We start from the raw sequence: 19,523 nt of genomic DNA, 5'->3' as shown, positions 1-19,523 counted from the left end.
ACACACATGCGTCCAGCATGATTTTCAAGCTGCTAGGTTGTGGCTCAAACTGCCACATGGTATCCCGTCACCTTAACACATACCACCAGCTGGTCTGACATTGGTTTAATTTTATTTTTTTTTAAAGTGTTGCCCAGGACGCGAACTGCAGTCGTTGTCATGTGGGAATCCAGCCACCTTAACCTTCATGCCATCTGCGGGCACAGTTTTAAATGTTTTAATGGGTATAGCACATTGGTTTTAAGCAGTCGTTTGCTTGATATTGTGTTAGCCAGTTCCCATTTTTGGATTAAAATAGTAGTAAGCTTTTTTTATTTTAGGCATTTAGTGTGTGTGTGTGTGTGTGTGTGTGTGTGTGTATGAAATGACTAGACTATGTTCTATGACTAGAACAATTTTGTCTAAAAGCTATACAGAATAGAATTTTTATCATGTTAGGGACAATTTGAAAAGTAAGATGTCAGTAATTATAGGACAGAGGGGTCTGGTTTATGAATGGAGTATTTTAATGAACAAACACCAGCTGTGCATGACTAAGGGTGGCACCTATCCAGGGGAGACATTTGGGGGAAAATGTGCGTCCTTTTTTCTTTTCCCTTTACAGCAAAGAGGCTTTTAGTTATATTACTGGTCTCTTTTCTTTTCCAAAGGATTAAGTTTCAAAAGAAGGATCACACCACTTTGGTGGGGTGAAGTGGGGGTGGAGGAAATATTTGGAACGAGAAGGATGTTTACAGCAATACTGGGGTAGAACCTTCTAGACACTGTGGTTCATAGGCATTTGACCATGTACTTAAGAGGCAAGTCTTAATATTCACTCATTTTCCCTCCACTTAATGAGAATTGCTCCGCTTCATTAGCTCCTAATTTTGCCTTTACAATGGTCATACCATGGAGCTTGTGAATACCAGTTCTTTTAAAAGAATTTTCCTTATTCTAAGTAGTACTCACTTGCTTTAAGCATCAAACCTTTTCCAAAGTAGTCTAATAGTATAAATTGTTTTTATAATGGAAGAAAAAAGGAATTTGGTTTCATGTTACTAAAAGGTGTTATAATTAAAAGAAAAAGGAACATTTGAGACTTTAGAGAGTTCGTCAACTATCGTTTTTTAAAGAAGGAAGTTGAAGTCAGGATAAGACTATAGACTCACTGGGAAATAAGTCCTATTAGGGGAACTTGAGTAGCTAACATCTGCCTCTGACAAATTGCCTGCCAGGCTGCTGCTTTTCCTTGTAGTCCTTGAGTTAGAGCTCTGACATTTTCATATTTGCCATGGAAATGATTGTGATAATATAAATGATATTTTATTTTTGTACATGATTAGATAGGGAGGATGGAAGCCAGCTGTTGTTTAAGTGCGTGTCTATGAAACATTGCAGAAGATATGACATAGGCAGTAGTAAATCAAAGGTGGCAGAGAGGGCTTTGCTGAGACTCATGAGCAGGGATGGGACAGACACCCTCTCATTTCTCTTGGTGATTGTTGGTTTTGGCTCTGGCAGAGATGGGTGGGGTAGTTTAGCCAGTTATTTCACACAGCCTGTGGTTTTATGATTTAGTTTGTGAAACTGGAAAACCCAAAGTATTACTTTAAAGAATGTCTATTAATTAGGCTAGAATCGTGGCTAAGACGGTCCAAGTTATTTATATCTTTGATAAGAGCCACAAAGGAGAAATACTGTTGTCAGGAAAGTATATAATAGGATACTGATCCAAATCTGAGGGCTGAGGGACTTCCCCCAGGGAGTAATACCATTTACATCTGCCTTCCTACAACTGTTCCTCTGTTTTATTTATTTTTAATGTTAATCATTATTATTTCCTCAAATTCTTGTTTGTTTATTGTTTATCTCCTTTCTTGTCTCCTCTCCTCATTAGAATGAAAGCTGTCAGAGAGCTCGGACCTTTGTGCCAGAAAATCCTGAATGTAAAGGAGCATGGGGAGGTGGAGGTAGCTAATGAAGACCAGTGAGGTGGCAGTCATTGTGAGAGAGAGTAACAAAAGCCTTGGAGGTCATGCAAAGAATTTTGGAGTTTATCCTAAGAACAATAGGAAGCAATTTCTTTTTTTTAAGTTTTTGCTAAGGGCATTTACACTTGCCAGAGAGAAACAGTGACAGAGAGAAAGTGACAAATTACCCCGAAGCAGGGATGACTACTACATAGTCCCTTCTCTATTCTCCTCTCAGGATTTTGGGCATGCATGCACATGTGCTCAATGTGATTTTCAAGCCACTGGGTCCAGGACTTGAACCTTGCAATCAGTCATGTGATTTCATGTGATTTCACTCCATGCCTAAATGGGAAGCACTGTTTTTTAAAGTTTTTGCCATAGGGTGTGTGCACTTACCTGAGACAGACAGACAGAGTCATTGAGAGGGAAAGTGAGAAATCACCTTCCTAGGGGGGATGACCATGCCACAATCCCTTCTCCTCCAATCTTCTCTTGGGATTTTGGGCATGCATGTACTTGCACCAGTGTGATTTTCAAGCTGCTAGGTCCAGGACTCGAACTGTGGTCAACCATGTGGGAATCCAGCACCTTAACCACTATGTCACCTGCTGGCCTGGGAAGCACTTTTTAAGCAGGGTATGATCATGATCAGATCTACTTAAAAATTACTTTGTTGTTGTATGGAGAATTGATGGGGTATTAGAGTGGACAAGTGAGACTAGTTTAGGTTATTACAACAATATCAGCAGGAGGGCATGGCGATAATATTGGACTGAGGTATTGGCACTCTAGATGGAGTACAAGGTAAAATTCATAGGTCTTTATTATGGATTACCTATTAGAAAGGAGAGGAAAAGGTCTCTGGATTATATCCATTTCATTTCTTGACTGTACAACTGAGTTGATGTCAGTTAGATACATTTTTCCAATGAATTTGAAAAATAACTTGCATATTTTTTAAGTTCAGTATGCACAGTTGATCCTGCTTATGAAAATTCACAAATGTCTTTAACTTTTTCAGACATCTTTTAAGACAGAAAAGAATAATACTTGTGAGCTTGTACTATTTTTCCTACTAATAAGTAGTTTGTCTTTGCTTAAAGTTTTATAATTGTCATAATTGACTAGTTTTACTGAGCTATAATTTACATATAATACAGTTAATCTATTTGAAACCATAATTTGGTAGCTTTTAGTATATCCTCAGGTTTTTATATCCCTTATCATTAATTTTAGAGCATTTTTTTATTATCCTAAAAAGAAACCCCATCCCTTTAGCCAGTATGCCTTAATTCCCCTATGTATCCCAGCTTTAGGCAATCAGTGATCTACTTTCTGTCTCTATAATTGCTTACTTTGGACATTCCATATAAATGGGATTATTTTCTTTTTCTTTTTTTTTTTGGGGGGGGGGAGAGGTTTTTGCCATAGGGCATGTGCGCTCGCCAGACAGACAGAGACAGAGAGACAGAAAGCGAGAAATCACTCCCCAGGGAGGATGGCCACGCCGCAATCCCTTCTCCTCCATTCTCCTCTCGGGATCTTGGGCACACACATATATGCTCCTGGCATGGGTTTTAAGCCACCGGGTCTGGGATGCGAACCGTGGTCGGCTACATGGGAATCCAGCGACATAGCCATTACGCTAACTGCTGGTCCCAATAAATGGGATTATTTTCCATTGGACTGCTATAGTAAATTAGTATAGACTGGGTATCTTAGTTAGTGAACATTTATTTCTTACATTCTGGAGGACGGGAAGTCCCAGGTTAAGGTGTTGGTAGATCCAGTGTCTGGTTGAGGGCCTGCTCCTTGGTTTGCTGGTTGACTTCTTGTATCATCACATGGTAGAAAGAGAGTAAGGGGTCTTACATTTAAGACTTTAATCCATTTTGAGGTTCTTTGTTTGTTTTTGTATCTGTATCTGGTGAGAAATAGAATGGAGTTTCTTTTTTTACATATGGATATTTAATTTTCCTAGCACTCCTTATTGAAGAGACTTTCCTTTTCCCAGTGAATGTTCTTGGCACCTTTTTTTGAAAATTGTTTGGCTGTATGTTTGTGGATTTATATCTGTATTCTGTGTTCTGTTTTATTGGTGTTTATGTCTATTTTTATGCTAGTACCTTGCTTTTTAGTTACTCTAGCTTTGTGGTATATCTTGAAGTCTTATAGTGTGATGTCTCTGGCTTTGTTCATTTTTGCCCAGGATTGCTTTAGCTAGTCAAGGTCTTTTGTGATTCCATACTAACTTTATGAATTTTTTCCTATATCTGTGAAGAATGTCATTGGTATTTTGATAAGTGTTGTATTGAATCTGTAGATTGTGGAGCGCCCCCGCCCTAACATGGCGCCGAGAGCACCCAGACCTCTACATAAACAAGCCCATATTTGGTTATCGTTCTTGTTCCGGAACGCGTAGGCACTGCCTCAGCCTATCAGTGCTTGCCTGGTGGCAAAAGAGGACTGGTTCGCGGGACGGATATATAGGGAGCCCGGGTGGGCTGAGAGAGAAGAAGGCTGGGGAGAAAGAAGGAGGGAGAAGGAAGAAGACTGTAAGAAGCCTGGGGTAATAAAGCGTTCCGGAGAAGACCTTGTCAGCGTCGTCATTTGAAGCGACAGTAGATCACATTGGATAGTATGAATAATATTTAATTATATGGATATACCACATTCTTTTTATCCATTTAATTAGTTGATGGACATTTGATTTTTTTTTTTTTACTTTTTGGCTATTATGAGTAATGGTGCTACAACCATTTGTGTACAAATTTTTTATGTACATATGTTTTAGTTCTCTTGTGTATATGTAAGAGGTCTATAAAATGTTGACAAAGAGACTATGCATGGATTGCAAATTTATTTTGCACTAAAATAAGCTCATACTTTAATTTCATTTTTCCATGAACTTTTTGAAGTCCCCTTGCATGTACCAATAGAATTACTGGGTCATATGGAAACTTGGCTATACCATTTTTTTCTTTTGAGAAAACAATTTCTAATGTTTATTAATTCATTTAAAAATAGTAAGAATAATAGCACATGTTTCATACATATTTTTAAAAAAATTCTTTAGAGAGAGAGAGAGAAAGAGAGAGAGAAATTAATTTCTTAACCAGAAACTTCATGACATGATAGACACCTAGCCTCAGCCAGTCCAGATATTATCTCAGCACCTCTCTGTATACACACATACCTGGTATGTAAGGGTTGGTACTTGAGGGCCCTTCCCATGTGGGTCTATTTACATTGCCACTTTGCCATATTTTTAAATTAAAACAACTATATTTCCATAAGAAACTTTAGAGAGTGACATTATTTTATATCTTCAGTTTGTGGCTTAATAGAAGATAGATGGATTCTTACACATTCTTCAAGATCTGATCCATTGCAATACCTTGTTTTGATTGAAGTCCATGAAGAGAATATGACCTCACCTAGATACGTAGCTGAAAAAGAGAGGAAAACTCTTAATCTTTTCAGAAATTTGTGGATGTTTTCCTTCGATATTCTACCCAAATGTAACAAGTGGTAGTTTATAATAAGTTAGTTGCAAACTGGAATCTTAAGCTATCATCAATTAACAATTTGTACTCTGCACCTTAAAAATCTATTTCATGTTAAATAGATTTTTCACCCATCTGTGACTTTTTACACCATGCATGGGTCTTTTGGAAAATGTTGGTCTACTGAGTTATGCAGGTCTTCTAAGTATTGACATATGTTATTACATGACATTAAAAGAAACACAAAATGGAAAATTATCTGTTGAAGATAATAGGTGTAGTAACATCTTTGATTGGGCTAGTATTCAGTGTATTCAGGATAGGAAAATTCATTTTTTTATTTCATTTTCTTTTATACATTCAATCACATTATTATTTGGCTTACAAAATGGATATTTCAACAGGTGAACATTTCTCCCTAGTACAGTTGATAAAACAACAAAATATCTTCAACAGATAATACCACATTTCTTTGTGCCATTAATGCTTTGCTTTGCCTCCCTATTTTTCTTCTAAATGTCTTTCCTCAGACCCTCCTCTTTCACGTACACTATATCTGGTATTTACATCTATATACTGTGTTTCTATATCCTTTAGTCAATTAGTTTCAGTCATAGACTGCGGACACTCGTTATATATTAGGTGGGGACATACAATGCCTCTCCTTCTGTTCCCACTAGCAGTATATGGAGATTCCAGTTTTTCCATATTTTTGTCAGTACATTTATTTTCTGTCATTTTGGTTATAGTCATCCTTGTGAATGTGAAATGATACTGCCATTTTTTTTTTTCTTAAGAGGTTTTTGCTATAGGGTGTGTACACTTGCCAGAGAGACAGAAAGTGAGAAATCACCCTCCAGGAGGGATGGCCATGCCGCAGTCTCTTCTCCTCCATTCTCCTCTCGGGATCTTGGGCACTCATGCACACGCGCCTGGTGTGAGTTTAAGTCACTGGGTCCTGGACTCAAACCGTAGTCAAATACATGGGAGTCCAGCTACATAGCCATTTTGCCAGCTGCCCTCTCATGGTTTTTGTTTGCATTTCCCAACAGTGTTTCTATTGGACTAAAATGATAAAATTGAAGCTGCACAGTTTACTGGCTGATGTAAAATTTAAGAAATCACTTTAATTATAAGAGAGTAGAGATGAGTTGGCATGTGCATGTAAATGTTTTAAGCATTTATACGTTTACATTGTCTTTTTGATTCTCATTTAAAAACTAATGAATGATTAAAATGAAAAATACATCATGACTTTTTCAATGACCTAAAATTTTGTACCTTTTTTTAAAAGAATATTTTATTTAAATTTATTTATTTTATTTTGACCAGAGAGGGACAGAGTGAGATTGAGAGCAAGAGTGAGAGTGAGAGAGAGGAGAGAGAGAGGGGCAGGGAGAGAGAAAGTAAGCTACCAGGTCTGGTACTTGAACTGCGGTCAGCCATGTGGGAGTCTGGCTCCCTTAACCATTATGCCACCTGTCGGCTCCATATTTTGTACCTTAAATTCACTGAGGTTTGAGGTACCCCCCACATTTTCTCAAATGCCTCAGTTGTTATTGTTACAGTCTTTTTTTTTTTCCTTACAAATATAGTCACCATCCCTTTGGTCCAAAGTAACTAATTAAGGACGTCTAAACAATTATGGACAAATTCATTTGAATAATCTTAAGAACCATCTTCTACTAGAAACTGTGTTTACCCATGAGTGTTACTTCACAAAGCCTATGGGGAATACAGATACACATTTATTTATATATAAGGAAGAATTGGCAAAGGCAGCAGTTGGTGAGTATGAATAGTATGTTAACACAGGGACAGAGAGAAATTAATTCTAGTTTTTCAAAGGCGATACTTGAAGGCTAGGTGGCATTTTGGCAAGTAGAAAAATAGCAGAAAAGAAGACCAAAATTGTAGTAGCAAGAAATTACAAGGTATTTGGAATGAGAAGTAGTGTGCATGGCTTTCATATGTGGGATGGCTTAGAAAGTCTTCTACTAGTGTGCATTTCAGGATAAAAACGTATGTATTTGAAAAGTAAGATTTATGGTGATGTTGAGGAACAAATTAGACGTATTAGAGGCATGGGAACGCTGCAATAACCAGAGGGCGAGTTGAATTATCAACTAAAATGACTTAAAAGTATGAATTTATTATGTCACGTAACTAGAAGTGTGGCAGTTATAAAGTTGGTTAAAAAGTAGCTCAACTGTATTAGTCAGGGCTGTGGAGTGGCATTTTTAGATTTTTCTTGGTGTAATCATTATGATCTTGAGATGGCTGCGTCACCCAATCACAAAGAGAAAGATAAGTGTGTTCCCTACTTCACTGAGCACTCCACTAACTTCACTGGCTAGGTCTGGATATCATGATCATGTTTTGGCTGCAAGGGAGGGAAAGCGTAGAACAGGACATTTTCCACCTTTATAGTAGAGGTGAACTCTGCCTGTTTTACCTAGCTGTAAAACGGCAAAGGAAGGGCCTAGTTGTCCACAGATGGTAACGTCCTCACGTTGTAAAAAGGCAAAGGGAGGGCCGGCTCCGTAGTGTAGTGATACCTCACTGCTTATGAGAAGCTGGATCCCACGTAGGGCCTGCGGTTCAAATTTCCAGCAGCCTGAAAACCATGCTGGGGCATGTATGTGTGTCCGAGATCTGACGTCCTGGAGGACTGCAGGAGTGGGAATCTCTGCATAACCGGACACTGTGGGAGGTATTAATTTCTCTCATTCCTGTGTGTGTGTACATGTGTTTTATAATGAATAAAGAAAAAAGTTATTGGGAATAAAAGGTAAAGGGAGAGAGTTTAAGAGACAGATTAGAAGCAAGTGAGGTACTGGGAGATGATGCCAGGTTTGGGTGGTGAATGAAAAGATGGTGATGCTATTTACCAAAATGAACTTCCCAATCTAAAATTGAATTGGGTCCTTACTTTATTAATATCACTTACTTGAATCTGAAGCTTGATGCATGGGACGCTACAATCTCACTTTCTAATCAGTTAACCTAATGGAAGATTGAGGAGGCGGCTGGAGGTGGGTTTTAAATGCTACTTGAGGACCAGTGCCAGCTTGCTGCTTAATAAGAATCACCTGGGAGCTTGTTAAATAAATCAGGATCTCTGGGAATTGGTATTTTTAGGTCTTGAGTTTGACCATTTATTTTGTTAACAAGTTCCCCAGGTGATTCTGATACATATCTAGGTTTGGGTACTTTTTGGTAGAGAAGTGTGGACTTTGGATTCAGATAAATCTGAACTTGTATCCCAACTCTTCACTTATTAACTATGTGAACTTCAGCAAGGCAACTGACCTGTCAAAGCTCAGTTTTCTCATCTGTGAAATATGTAAGAATATTAATAATAATATAGCTATTCTGCAGAGCTTTTGTGAAATATAGAGATGTTAAATACATACCACTACTAGCATAATGCCTGGTACACAACAAAGATTAAATAATTGGCTACGGTTTTGCGTTGGCCTATTAGAAAGTACAGAGCTTTTGATTTATTCTTTTTAAAGTTTTTCTGACATTTGAATTTACAGACTCTGAACACCTTGTATAATTATAACAAAAAGAAAATAAGCAGAATATAATAAACTGCTTCTCTTGCTGCTTAGTATCTGTTGTAATCAGTAGTTGATTTCCTTTGGCCTAGTCAGTTGTCTTCTAGGCTTGAGCATATGAATCTTTATTTATTTATTTATTTTTACTTTTTTTTTGGAGAGGTTTTTGCTATAGGGCATGTGCGCTCGCCAGACAGGCAGAGAGAGACATAGAGACAGAAAGTGAGAAATCACCCCCCAGGGGAAATGGTCATGCCGCAATCCCTTCTTCATTCTCCTCTCAGGATCTTGGGCACGCATGCACACATGCCCGGCATGAGTTCTAAGCCACCGGGTCTGGGATGCGAACCGCGGTCAACTACGTAGGAGTCCAGCGACATAGCCATTATGCTAATTGCTGGTTCCCATGAGTCTTTATTTTTTAACTGCATTTTTGGTTATGTCTGTTTTGTGTAATTTATATAGGCTATTTTCAAAAAATTTGGCCAATACACCTAAACCTGTAAGTCTAATTTCTGTAAAATGTTACTTAGTATTTGATACAGGTTATTTTTCATAGTGATCTCATATAAAACCTTGAACTAGACATGATTCTTACTCTTAAACAAGCAAAAACAGACAGTATCAATTCATTTAAAAGTAATAAGTACACATTAAGGGGCCGGCAAGTGATGTAGTGGTTAAAGGCGCTGGACTCCCAGATGGCTGACTAAGGTTCAAGTCCTGGACCTGGTGGCTTGCTTTCTCACTTTCTCTCTCTCTCTCTCTCTCTCTCTCTGTCCCATTCTGGTCAAATTAACAAGGAAAGTTAACAATAATGATAAATAAAATAAAGGAAATCTTTCAAAAATCTAGGAAGTGCACATTAAGTATCATTTTATTCTTAAAACTTATGTTGTTGCCTGAGTTAATAATTAGAATTATTATTGATATATTTTGGATGGTTGTTTTGTGTTGTAAATAACTATTTGAATGCTTATTTTTCTTCTTTCAGTGCATAAGAGGTCTTCTTGGAAGGGAAAAAGACACTAACATTGAGTAATTACTTTGTAATAGGAATTTGAGAGAGAGAGGCAGCAAGATTTAGTGGCTCTCTGCAGAACTCTGAAGGCAGACTGCCTTGGTTCCTATTCTTTTTCCTGCAGTTACATCTTCCTGACCGTGGACAAGTTACTAACCATGTATGCCCTGTTTCTTGTAGACCTACAAGAAGTTATTGTGTATCTACCTCATGGAGCTGTTGTGAGGATTAAATAAATTAACTTTTTTTTTTTTTGAGATGTTTTTGCTATAGGGCGCGTGTGCTCACCAGACAGAGAGAGACAGAGAGACAGAAAACAAGAAATCACCTCCCAGGGGGATGGCCACGCTGCAATCCCTTCTCCTCCATTCTCCTCTTGGGATCTTGGGTACGCACGCACATGCATCCGGCGTGAGTTTAAGCCACCAGGTCCAGGACTCGAACCACGGTCGACTATTTGTGAGTCCAGCAACATAGCCATTACGCTAACTGCTGGTCCCTAAATTAACATTTTAAAGTGTGTAGGAAGTGCCTGGCACATGGTACTATACAATTGTTAGCTATTTAACTTTCACAAATTCACACAGCTCTGTTAATCTTCACAAAAATTCCTTAAGGTAAAGCTCTCTTTTGTCTGAAGTGTCTTTTTTTTTTTTTTTTTTTAAGTAGATGTTTCCTTAATCTTTACTGTACAGATAAGAAAATTTAGGCTTGAGGCCAGCAGGTAGCATGGCAGTTAAGGCAGTGGACTCCCACATTCCAACCATAATTTGAGTCCTGGACCTGGTGGCTTGCTTTTTCACTCCCCTCACCTTTCTCTGGTGAGTGTATGTGTCCTGTAGCAAATTAAAAATGAAAAATAATGATAAAATAAAATAAATGATTCTTTAAAAAAATAAAGGAAAACTGAGGCTTAGTGGGGTTAGTAATTTATCCATAATTGACCCATTTATTAAGTGATACAAATACTAGTTTGCTTCATCATGCATTCTACCATACCTTTAATATATTAGTTATTAAAGAAAAATAGTATTCATCTAGGTATTAAGTAACATTTATTTTCATATATCCAAAAAAATTTATATTGGTTGGCAGTGGACTTAATAGATAACTATTTTTGAACTTTGAGTAAGGTGTTAATTTTTTAAAAATCTATTATTGATCCGTATTTTAAATATTGCATCAGGACAGCTCCATAGTGTAATATTTAAAGGATCCATCTCCTACATGGCCAACTGTGGTTTGAATCCTGGTCTAGCAACTTGAAAAACACACTGTATGCATGTGTGCGGGCACAAAACACTGACAGGAAGGAGGAACAGAAGGAAAAGGATTGTAGCACAACAATGCTGTATTGAGATCCTTTTTTCTCTCTCTGGTGAATGCTCTTTCTCTGTCTGCAACTGAAAAATTATTGCATTCAAGATAACTTACAAAGATATTTAAAAAGTATTCAGTCATCAGAAAAGTCATGACGCAGTTTGCATAGAAGCACATAGAAAAATACATCATGACTCTTCTAACTACCCATTATCATATATTGCAATTACAATTTAATATCATAAATGTAAATTACCTGGACTTTGGTAATATTTTTTATAGCTTCATTTGTAGATAATAATAATTATATTGCCGTGAGCATTTTCTATAGGATTTGAACTTTATTTTTAATTTGATATAGTTGTACATTGACTACAATATAATTGTTTATTTCACTCATGATCTATTATAGAAGTCATCTGTGATTAAGTAGATCATCTAAATCATCAAGGTTCATACATTTTATAAAAAATATAAAGTAGTTATGTTTGCTAATGGAAAACCACCAAATACATTAATAATATTAATTTGCTTGAGATGTGCCAACCCATATGGTATCTTTTATAAGAATAATTCAGTATATTGAATAAGGAACTTAACATCAAATATTAAAATGAAAGATAAAGTGGTTTTTGTAAAAGAAGAAAAAATGAAATGCATACTAGAGGAAAGAAAAATATATTAAAGTAGATCCTGGACCCAATCTTCTATTAGAGTTTTTCTTTACCTGTTCTTCCTTCTCCTGTACAAGCACACAGATACACAGACATACACACACACACACACACACACACACACACACACATATATATACTACACAACAAAATAAATAAAATACTGTGTTAAGATAATCTCCAGATAAGTAAAAAGCCCAAAGTGTTTTTCTTTCTGTACTTTTTGCATGATTTAAGGTGGAAAGCATCATGCACAACATGCTCAGAGATTTGCAGTTAGAAACAGTAGCAATTTTGTTTTGAAAAGCTTTAAAAAAGCTATTGGCTGGTTGTTTCCTTCTTGGTACCCTTTGGCCAACCTATTAAATTTCTTTCAGTAAAATGTAGTTTGCTGCCAGAAATTCATTCTCTCACATTATTCAAGGCAGTAGCTGAATTTGTGAGTTAGAAGAGAACGGTTATCCTAATTTTACATTTAGTGTATTCATTCTTAGTTTCCTTTTCAAAACATAAGGTGGCAAAACTATTGTACATCCTTTGAATTTCATTATATGGTTCTGTCTATAATTTAGCCAAATCTTTCTCACAGAAGTATTTTGTTTTTCTGGATTATTTTCCTCCTTCCTCCCTAATTTGGCTCTTACCAACTTGTGTTTCCTTTCGTAGATTTTTTTCCTCAGTAAATTGCTTTCCACCATCCCATATTTTTGAGATTGAGAAGCACCCTTAATCCTCAGTAGGGCAGTGCCAGAAGGGTCACTGAGAGGAAGAGGGCAGTGAATATGGAGCTGTGAGTTTCAAAACCAGCTGAATTGGCTGCTGTAAATTTGAGTCTGGATCGAGTGCTCTGTTCATGTCTGATTCCTGTGATTACTTTTCTTTTGAAGAGCTCCTATCAGAATTGTAAATGCTCTTTCCTGCATTGCAGTTTAGTTAAGGACATCCTCAAGGAATTGATGTTGGTTTTTCAGTGCATTTGCTGCAGTACTTTATCTGTTTTGGGAAAGATTTTTAGGTCCCTAGGCTTAGATTTTGGCAACAAATGACTAGTTGATATCACAAAGAAGAGGATTATTATTCTTAGGGGTTTAGTGTCTTTTTCTGAATTTTGTAAGTATAACCAGTTAAAGACTTTTTTTTCCTCTGTATGTGACGACTTCACTTACTAAGAGCATTAATACCTTTTTATTATTTGATCTAAAAATTAACTTCTTTTGGTTAGCTTTTTTCTACCATACCTTAAAGCCTTAGCTTTTAATTTAAATTTTTTTGAGAGGTTTTTGCTATAGGGTGTGTGCACTCACCAGAAACACACACACACACACACACACACACACAGAGACAGAAAGTGAGAAATCATCCCCCCATGGGTGATGGCCATGCTGCAATCCCTTCTCCTCCGTTTTCCTCTCGGGATCCTGGGCATGCACGCACACATGCCTAGCATGAGTTTAAACCACCAGGTCCAGGACTTCAACCGTGGTCGACTACATGGAAGTCCAGTGACATAGCCATTATGCCAACCGCTAGTCCCAGCTTTCAAATATTTTACACATTGTATTTTGTCGTAGTTTGTCTTAGTTTTTGTCTTAAAGGTAGGCAAAAAGAGAGGACAAGGCTTGGATCAACTCTAAATTGAATAAATACCAACTGCCATTCCAAGATTAAATTGAATGTAATGTACAGGGAATCATGGGAGTCTTAGTGTGGTATTTTTGTGGAAAAGACAATCTTTAGGTAGGTCTTAAAGGAATGTTTACTTAGAAATAATTGGGTGGGAGCATTCTAAGATGTTGTTTTGATAGGTTCTATTAGCAGACAACATGGATAAAAGAAACATGTCATGAAGCTTTATTGTCTTCTTTAGTATAAATTCTGCTGGAAGAACAAAGCAGTATCAAAACTGTTGTTGGTGCTTTTTAAATCCAACACACAAAAAATAGGATTTCTAGGCTCTCAAATTGCAGCTTTCAGGCAGTAGTAATGGAGCAGTATAATGGCTCTGAATAATTCTGTCACTTTTTATGGCTTTCACAGAGTGTTATAATTATAAGGAAAGTAATCTAAAAATCCAAATGGTGTTTTGGGGTTTGATCTTTCTTGTTTCATGTCATCTGCTTGGTTTTGAGTAATGTAGGAGAGTCAGAAAAAGAGTATATTATTTGATACCAATGTATTAGGTTCAATTTATGGTGACATTAAAGATAACAATCACATTTTGCAGTAGTAAGTTTACAGTAATTGTTGCTAATAATAATTTTTTATTTCATCTGTTGTGCATTTGGTAAGGTTTTTATAGGGCTTATTCTTTTGAGACTCTCCTAAATTAAAGTACTAACTGAAACTTTCTTGATTCAATGTAATTATGATAGGAGGAATAAGGTAGGAAGGATTCATAAGACTTAGCTAGTTAGATATGCAGTTGCATAAACTTATTTATAACCTTCTACCATGCTCATTTATTTTCCTATGGTATAAAACTGTAAATTTAAATGGAAAGACTATTTATATACTTAAAATAGACTATTTAAAAATAATAGGGCCAGCAGGTGGCGTAGTGGTTGAGGTGCTGGATTCACATTTGGTTGACTGTGGTGCAAGTCTCACACCTGACGTGGCTTGAAAGTCACATCAAGCACATTTGCATGCATGCACCAAATTCCAAGGAGGAGAAGAAAGAAGGAGATGGGATTGTAGCATGGCCATCCCCCCTGGAGAGTGATTTCTCACTTCCCCTCTCTCTTTGTCTATCTCTGTCTTTTTCTCTGGTGAGCACACATACTCTATGGCAAAACCTAAAAAGAAAAAGGAAAAAAAGAAGAATTATGAAAAACAAATGAAATTCCTTTGGGATCTTTGAATATTAAGATATTCAAGATTTGAAATTTTGTTTAGGCTTTTTATTTTTTATTTTTTTATTTGCTAAAGAATGTGTGTACCCACCAGAAAGAGACAAGGGCAAAGAGAGAAGGAGAAGCCATCTCCCAATGGAGCATAATCATACCACAGCCCCTTCTCTCTGCATCCTGTTACTATTTGGGTCATGTGCACACATGCATTTTGCATTTCCTCAAGCTGCCAGTCTGCACTTTGAGCCAAGCAGTTGACCTTGTGGGATCCATCCACCTTAACCATCAAGCCACTGTGCTGACCCTAAGCTTAATTTTATAGTAATGGTAATTGAACCAGTCTGGTAACTGCCAATTCTAAGTATGATGTGCTTTAATTAGCATATGTTTTGGTGTTTCTGGACACTGATTTAAATCATGATATACAAAATCTAAACAAGAACTGAGTTCCAGTGAAACTGTCTGATAAGTATACTCTTTGTTATTTTTTAAAAATTAGCTAATTAAGGATTAGGAAGTAAATCTTTACTGAGATAGCTCACCTGACACTGAAAGAGATAACTATGTCCTGCATATGGTTGGCCCTACAAAAATTACATTTTGGTGATTGAATAACTTGGTCACAAAGTTTATTCTCTAAATTGATTGTTGATAAACTATGACTTGTGGAGCAAATCTTGACTGTTTTTTGTAAAGATTTATTGGAACATGGCCATGCCAGTTCATTTCTATACTGGTTATAGCTGTTTTGATGCTACAGTGGTAGTGTTGAGTAGTTGCCACAGAATCCTATTTACTGTTTGGCCTTTTAAGAAAAAGTATGCTCAGTATCTGAGTAAGTGTTCTAAGTTCTGAGTATCTAAGTTCTAGTGGAAGTTTATGATATAAGTGTTTTATGCTTAATTTCCTATCCAGCTTTTTTATATGAAAGAATATATAATCGTAAATGGTCATTTTCCAGTTTTTTCATTGATAAGTTAGGGGATAATACCACCTTGCAATAGTGCCATGAATAAGGGTGAATATAATGCCTACCTGAATGCCTGGTACCTAGAAGGAATTTAAGCAATGGGGAGATATAACCAGAGAAAGTCTTGGTGTCTGGATGGTTTGGGTTGGTGTTTTTAGAGATTTTGATTTGTTGGTAGAGCTCACTATAGAGGCCTCGTTTATCCAGGGTCTTAATATAACATTGCTGATTCACTTTCTCTATCCTTTTGTTCCTCCCACCTCCCCTTCCTTCACCCCTCTCTGTGTTCTTTTCTCTCTGTCTTTTTCTACTAGTCTCCACACTTTCCTTCCCTCTGTGTCCATTTTGATATATGCAATCATTGAGGCTAATTGAGATTTCTAGAGTATATGCAGAGAACCTAATAATAGGAGAGATTCTTTTTTTTTTTTTTTTTTTGTTACATTTTCTAGGAAGCAGAAGAACCTAAAAATTTTATAATCTCCTTTTCCCCCTTTATTTTCATGTGATAAGGTATATTAGCCCCATCGAGATATTTGTAAAAATCCACTCCTACCACAGCAAAAGTTAGGGCAGATTTTCCGTCTTTTTCTTAGACCTTGGTGCCAAGAGTTCACCTTTAGACAGGTCTGGCCTTCTTCTAGAAGACAGGATAGATGTTATATTCTCCCTAACATTTGAAGGAATCTTGAAGATCTAGTATTGATCAAGTTGACCCCAGCAATCTTATACTAACTAGTTAGAACACTTAGTTATCCTTGTTTCATGAAAACATAAACTTAAAAAACTAAGTTATTTTACTTGATAAGCATTTTTAGAAGATCATTTAAGGGGAGATTTTTTTTTTTTTTTTTTTTTTAGTTACATTTTCTAGGAAGCAGAAGAACCTAAAAATTTTATAATCTCCTTTTCCCCCTTTATTTTCATGTGATAAGGTATATTAGCCCCATCGAGATATTTGTAAAAATCCACTCCTACCACAGCAAAAGTTAGGGCAGATTTTCCGTCTTTTTCTTAGACCTTGGTGCCAAGAGTTCACCTTTAGACAGGTCTGGCCTTCTTCTAGAAGACAGGATAGATGTTATATTCTCCCTAACATTTGAAGGAATCTTGAAGATCTAGTATTGATCAAGTTGACCCCAGCAATCTTATACTAACTAGTTAGAACACTTAGTTATCCTTGTTTCATGAAAACATAAACTTAAAAAACTAAGTTATTTTACTTGATAAGCATTTTTAGAAGATCATTTTGAAATTGGTACCTAACCTCATGAAGTTATTGTAAAACCAACATTGATATAGATAAGAGAATAAGAGAATGTGGAAGAACTGATATCAGTTATTATTTTGAAATCTGACCAGAAAGAAACAGAGAAGGTGAGAGGGAAGGTGGAAAAGCAAGCAGCCAGATCTGGCACTCAAACTGTGGTCAGCCATGTGGTAGCCTTAACCACCACACGACCCGCTGGGCCCACTTAAAAAAAAAAAAAAAAATTCAAGAGTGTGCATGCCTGGCCTTTAATTTTTATTTTGTGGTAGTTTTTAGTTCTTATGGATATCACAGAAAATATCCAGAGAAGAGGTAAAATTCTAGGATGATAGTTAGACCCGTAGCAGACACACATAGTTAACAGTATTAACAACTAGCAATGTTTGTAAAGGTTTTAGACCCTCTCATTTGAAAATGTTGTTATTCATAGTAAATTTAATTCTATATTAATTTAACTAAATTATTTTGTCTGTGGTTTTAAAAAGGAGCTAAATAGTTTAACATTTCTTGTTGAATGTTTCTACCATTTTAAAATTGATGCCTAAATATATTGAACCTAAATTTTATATACCATCATCCTACTAAAAAGGTAAAGTGTGTTTTTTATCCTCTCATATATTTTGCAGTAAGCTGTAATTTTAATAGAGCAGATATCAATCCCATTTTTTTCTGTAAGAATACTGAGTCACACAGACATATTAAGTGATTTTCTTAAAACTGTAATTTGCATCACTGTAAAGTTAAGAACATAAATGTTGAGTTTATTTTGTATGTTTATAAAAATCAGATAACATTGCCCCCAAAATAATTTTGTGTCTGGAAGTAGGTAGATAACATGGAAGAAGAGGGATTGTTTGATATTTAAAATTTTTTCTTGCTAAGATAATGGGGAGAGCAGGAGGAAAATTACGAGACTTGCTCCAAGACATATAGTTAATGTTATCATCCTGTTTACTTGCAAATGACAAAAACCAGTAAGAGATTGATTTCATCTATCAAGAGAGAGAGAAAAGAGGTGGAGAACAAGAAAGAAAGACATATTTTTAGAGTAGTAAAGTTTGTTTTCCTTTTCTTGGCTAAGCTGTTGATTAACTGGCAGCTAGCAGAGACCAGTCAGGATATTTTGCCCTTCAGCAGCAGGGTTATCAAAGAAAACAGTTTTAGTTGTTTATGAATCCCTTAGAAGACCTTGGGTGTTTAGCTGTGACTTGCATGTAAGAGGTTGTCTTCATCTTATGTCTGCCAACATCCTTGTTAGCACTTCCATCTCATTTATGCCAGATCTGCATCAGAATTTCTCACTTGCTATATTATGGCCTTGTTTCCATGATCTTTTTTCATTTTGTATTCTTTGGTGTGTTAGAAGGCTTTCTAAAACTTAATGCTTCAGCTCACAGGACTTTTGTTTGCCATTTTAAGTTTTTTATTTTTTTTTAACAGTTTGCATGTAATTTGTTCTGAAAATGATTTCATAGCAAAAAAGTCTTAGCCTACTTGAGACTATGTGGGAAACTGAACTGCAATATGTGAAGTATAAAGGGCAGATTTCTCTAGTCAGTCTAGAAGATAGTAGTAAGTCAATAATTATTTACCCTAAGTAATTTATGCTCTTTTACTGTGTTGCTTTGATAGTTTAGGTTATAATTTTGGAATATTTTGCAAATTTTCTTTTCCTTAGATTACTTCTTCTGTATGCTTTATCTTTGATGGAGAGTGGGAATAATCTTAAGTAAATTCTATTTTCTTACAGTCAAAAGCCATTGGTTTGTTAGATGTGGATGTATATGGCCCTTCAATTCCAAAGATGATGAACCTGAAAGGAAATCCAGAACTATCACAGAGTAAGTAAAGAAGAGATGAGTATTACCTTAATAGTTGCACTCTTATTTAGTACCTAGTGTGTATCTGACATTGTGCACAATATGATGTATATTTACTTTGTGCCACAAAGTCAGTGACAGAGCTGAGATTTGACTGTGATGTATATTTACTTTGTGCCACAAAGTCAGTGACAGAGCTGAGATTTGACTGTGTGACATTGAGTAAATTGTTTAATTTCTTTGTGCCTTGGCCTCCTAGATGTAAAGCAGGGTTCTAGTTGTGAAAAGGGTTGATATAAATGTAATGCACTTAGAACAGTTTGTGGCACATAGTATTATAAATGATCAAGATGGTAGATCATCACTATCTTTTTTGCTTCAAGTGTGGATGTATGAGAATGTTTGAATAGAAAATATATTTGTGTTAGCAGAGATGAAATCTATTTTCTTTAATCAGATTTTTGTTAAATTTGTCTTAAAGTGTTTACAAAAATCTCCAAAACATTGAGTTCTCTCCCCAGCCTCTTCATTACCATCAATATGCATAAGTGATTTTTTGAATAAAATTTTAA

At 36.2% G+C, this 19,523-nt stretch overlaps 1 protein-coding gene across 1 annotated transcript in view; it reads left to right on the top strand.

Moving 5' to 3' along the window:
• The window catches only part of NUBPL (NUBP iron-sulfur cluster assembly factor, mitochondrial), a 223,074-nt gene that overhangs the window by 27,943 nt on the left and 175,608 nt on the right, over positions 1–19,523 (top strand). The window contains exon 4 of the mRNA XM_006152388.3: positions 18,882–18,972. Within this exon, the coding sequence (XP_006152450.1) occupies positions 18,882–18,972 (91 nt within the window). The remainder of the gene's footprint in view (positions 1–18,881; positions 18,973–19,523) is intronic.

Source organism: Tupaia chinensis, unplaced genomic scaffold (assembly GCF_000334495.1).
Source record: "Tupaia chinensis unplaced genomic scaffold, TupChi_1.0 Scaffold000350_1, whole genome shotgun sequence".
NCBI classification, from domain to species: Eukaryota; Metazoa; Chordata; class Mammalia; order Scandentia; family Tupaiidae; genus Tupaia; species Tupaia belangeri.
The sequence above is the reverse complement of the archived record's forward strand: the minus strand, read 5'-3'. Positions and strand labels throughout refer to the sequence as shown.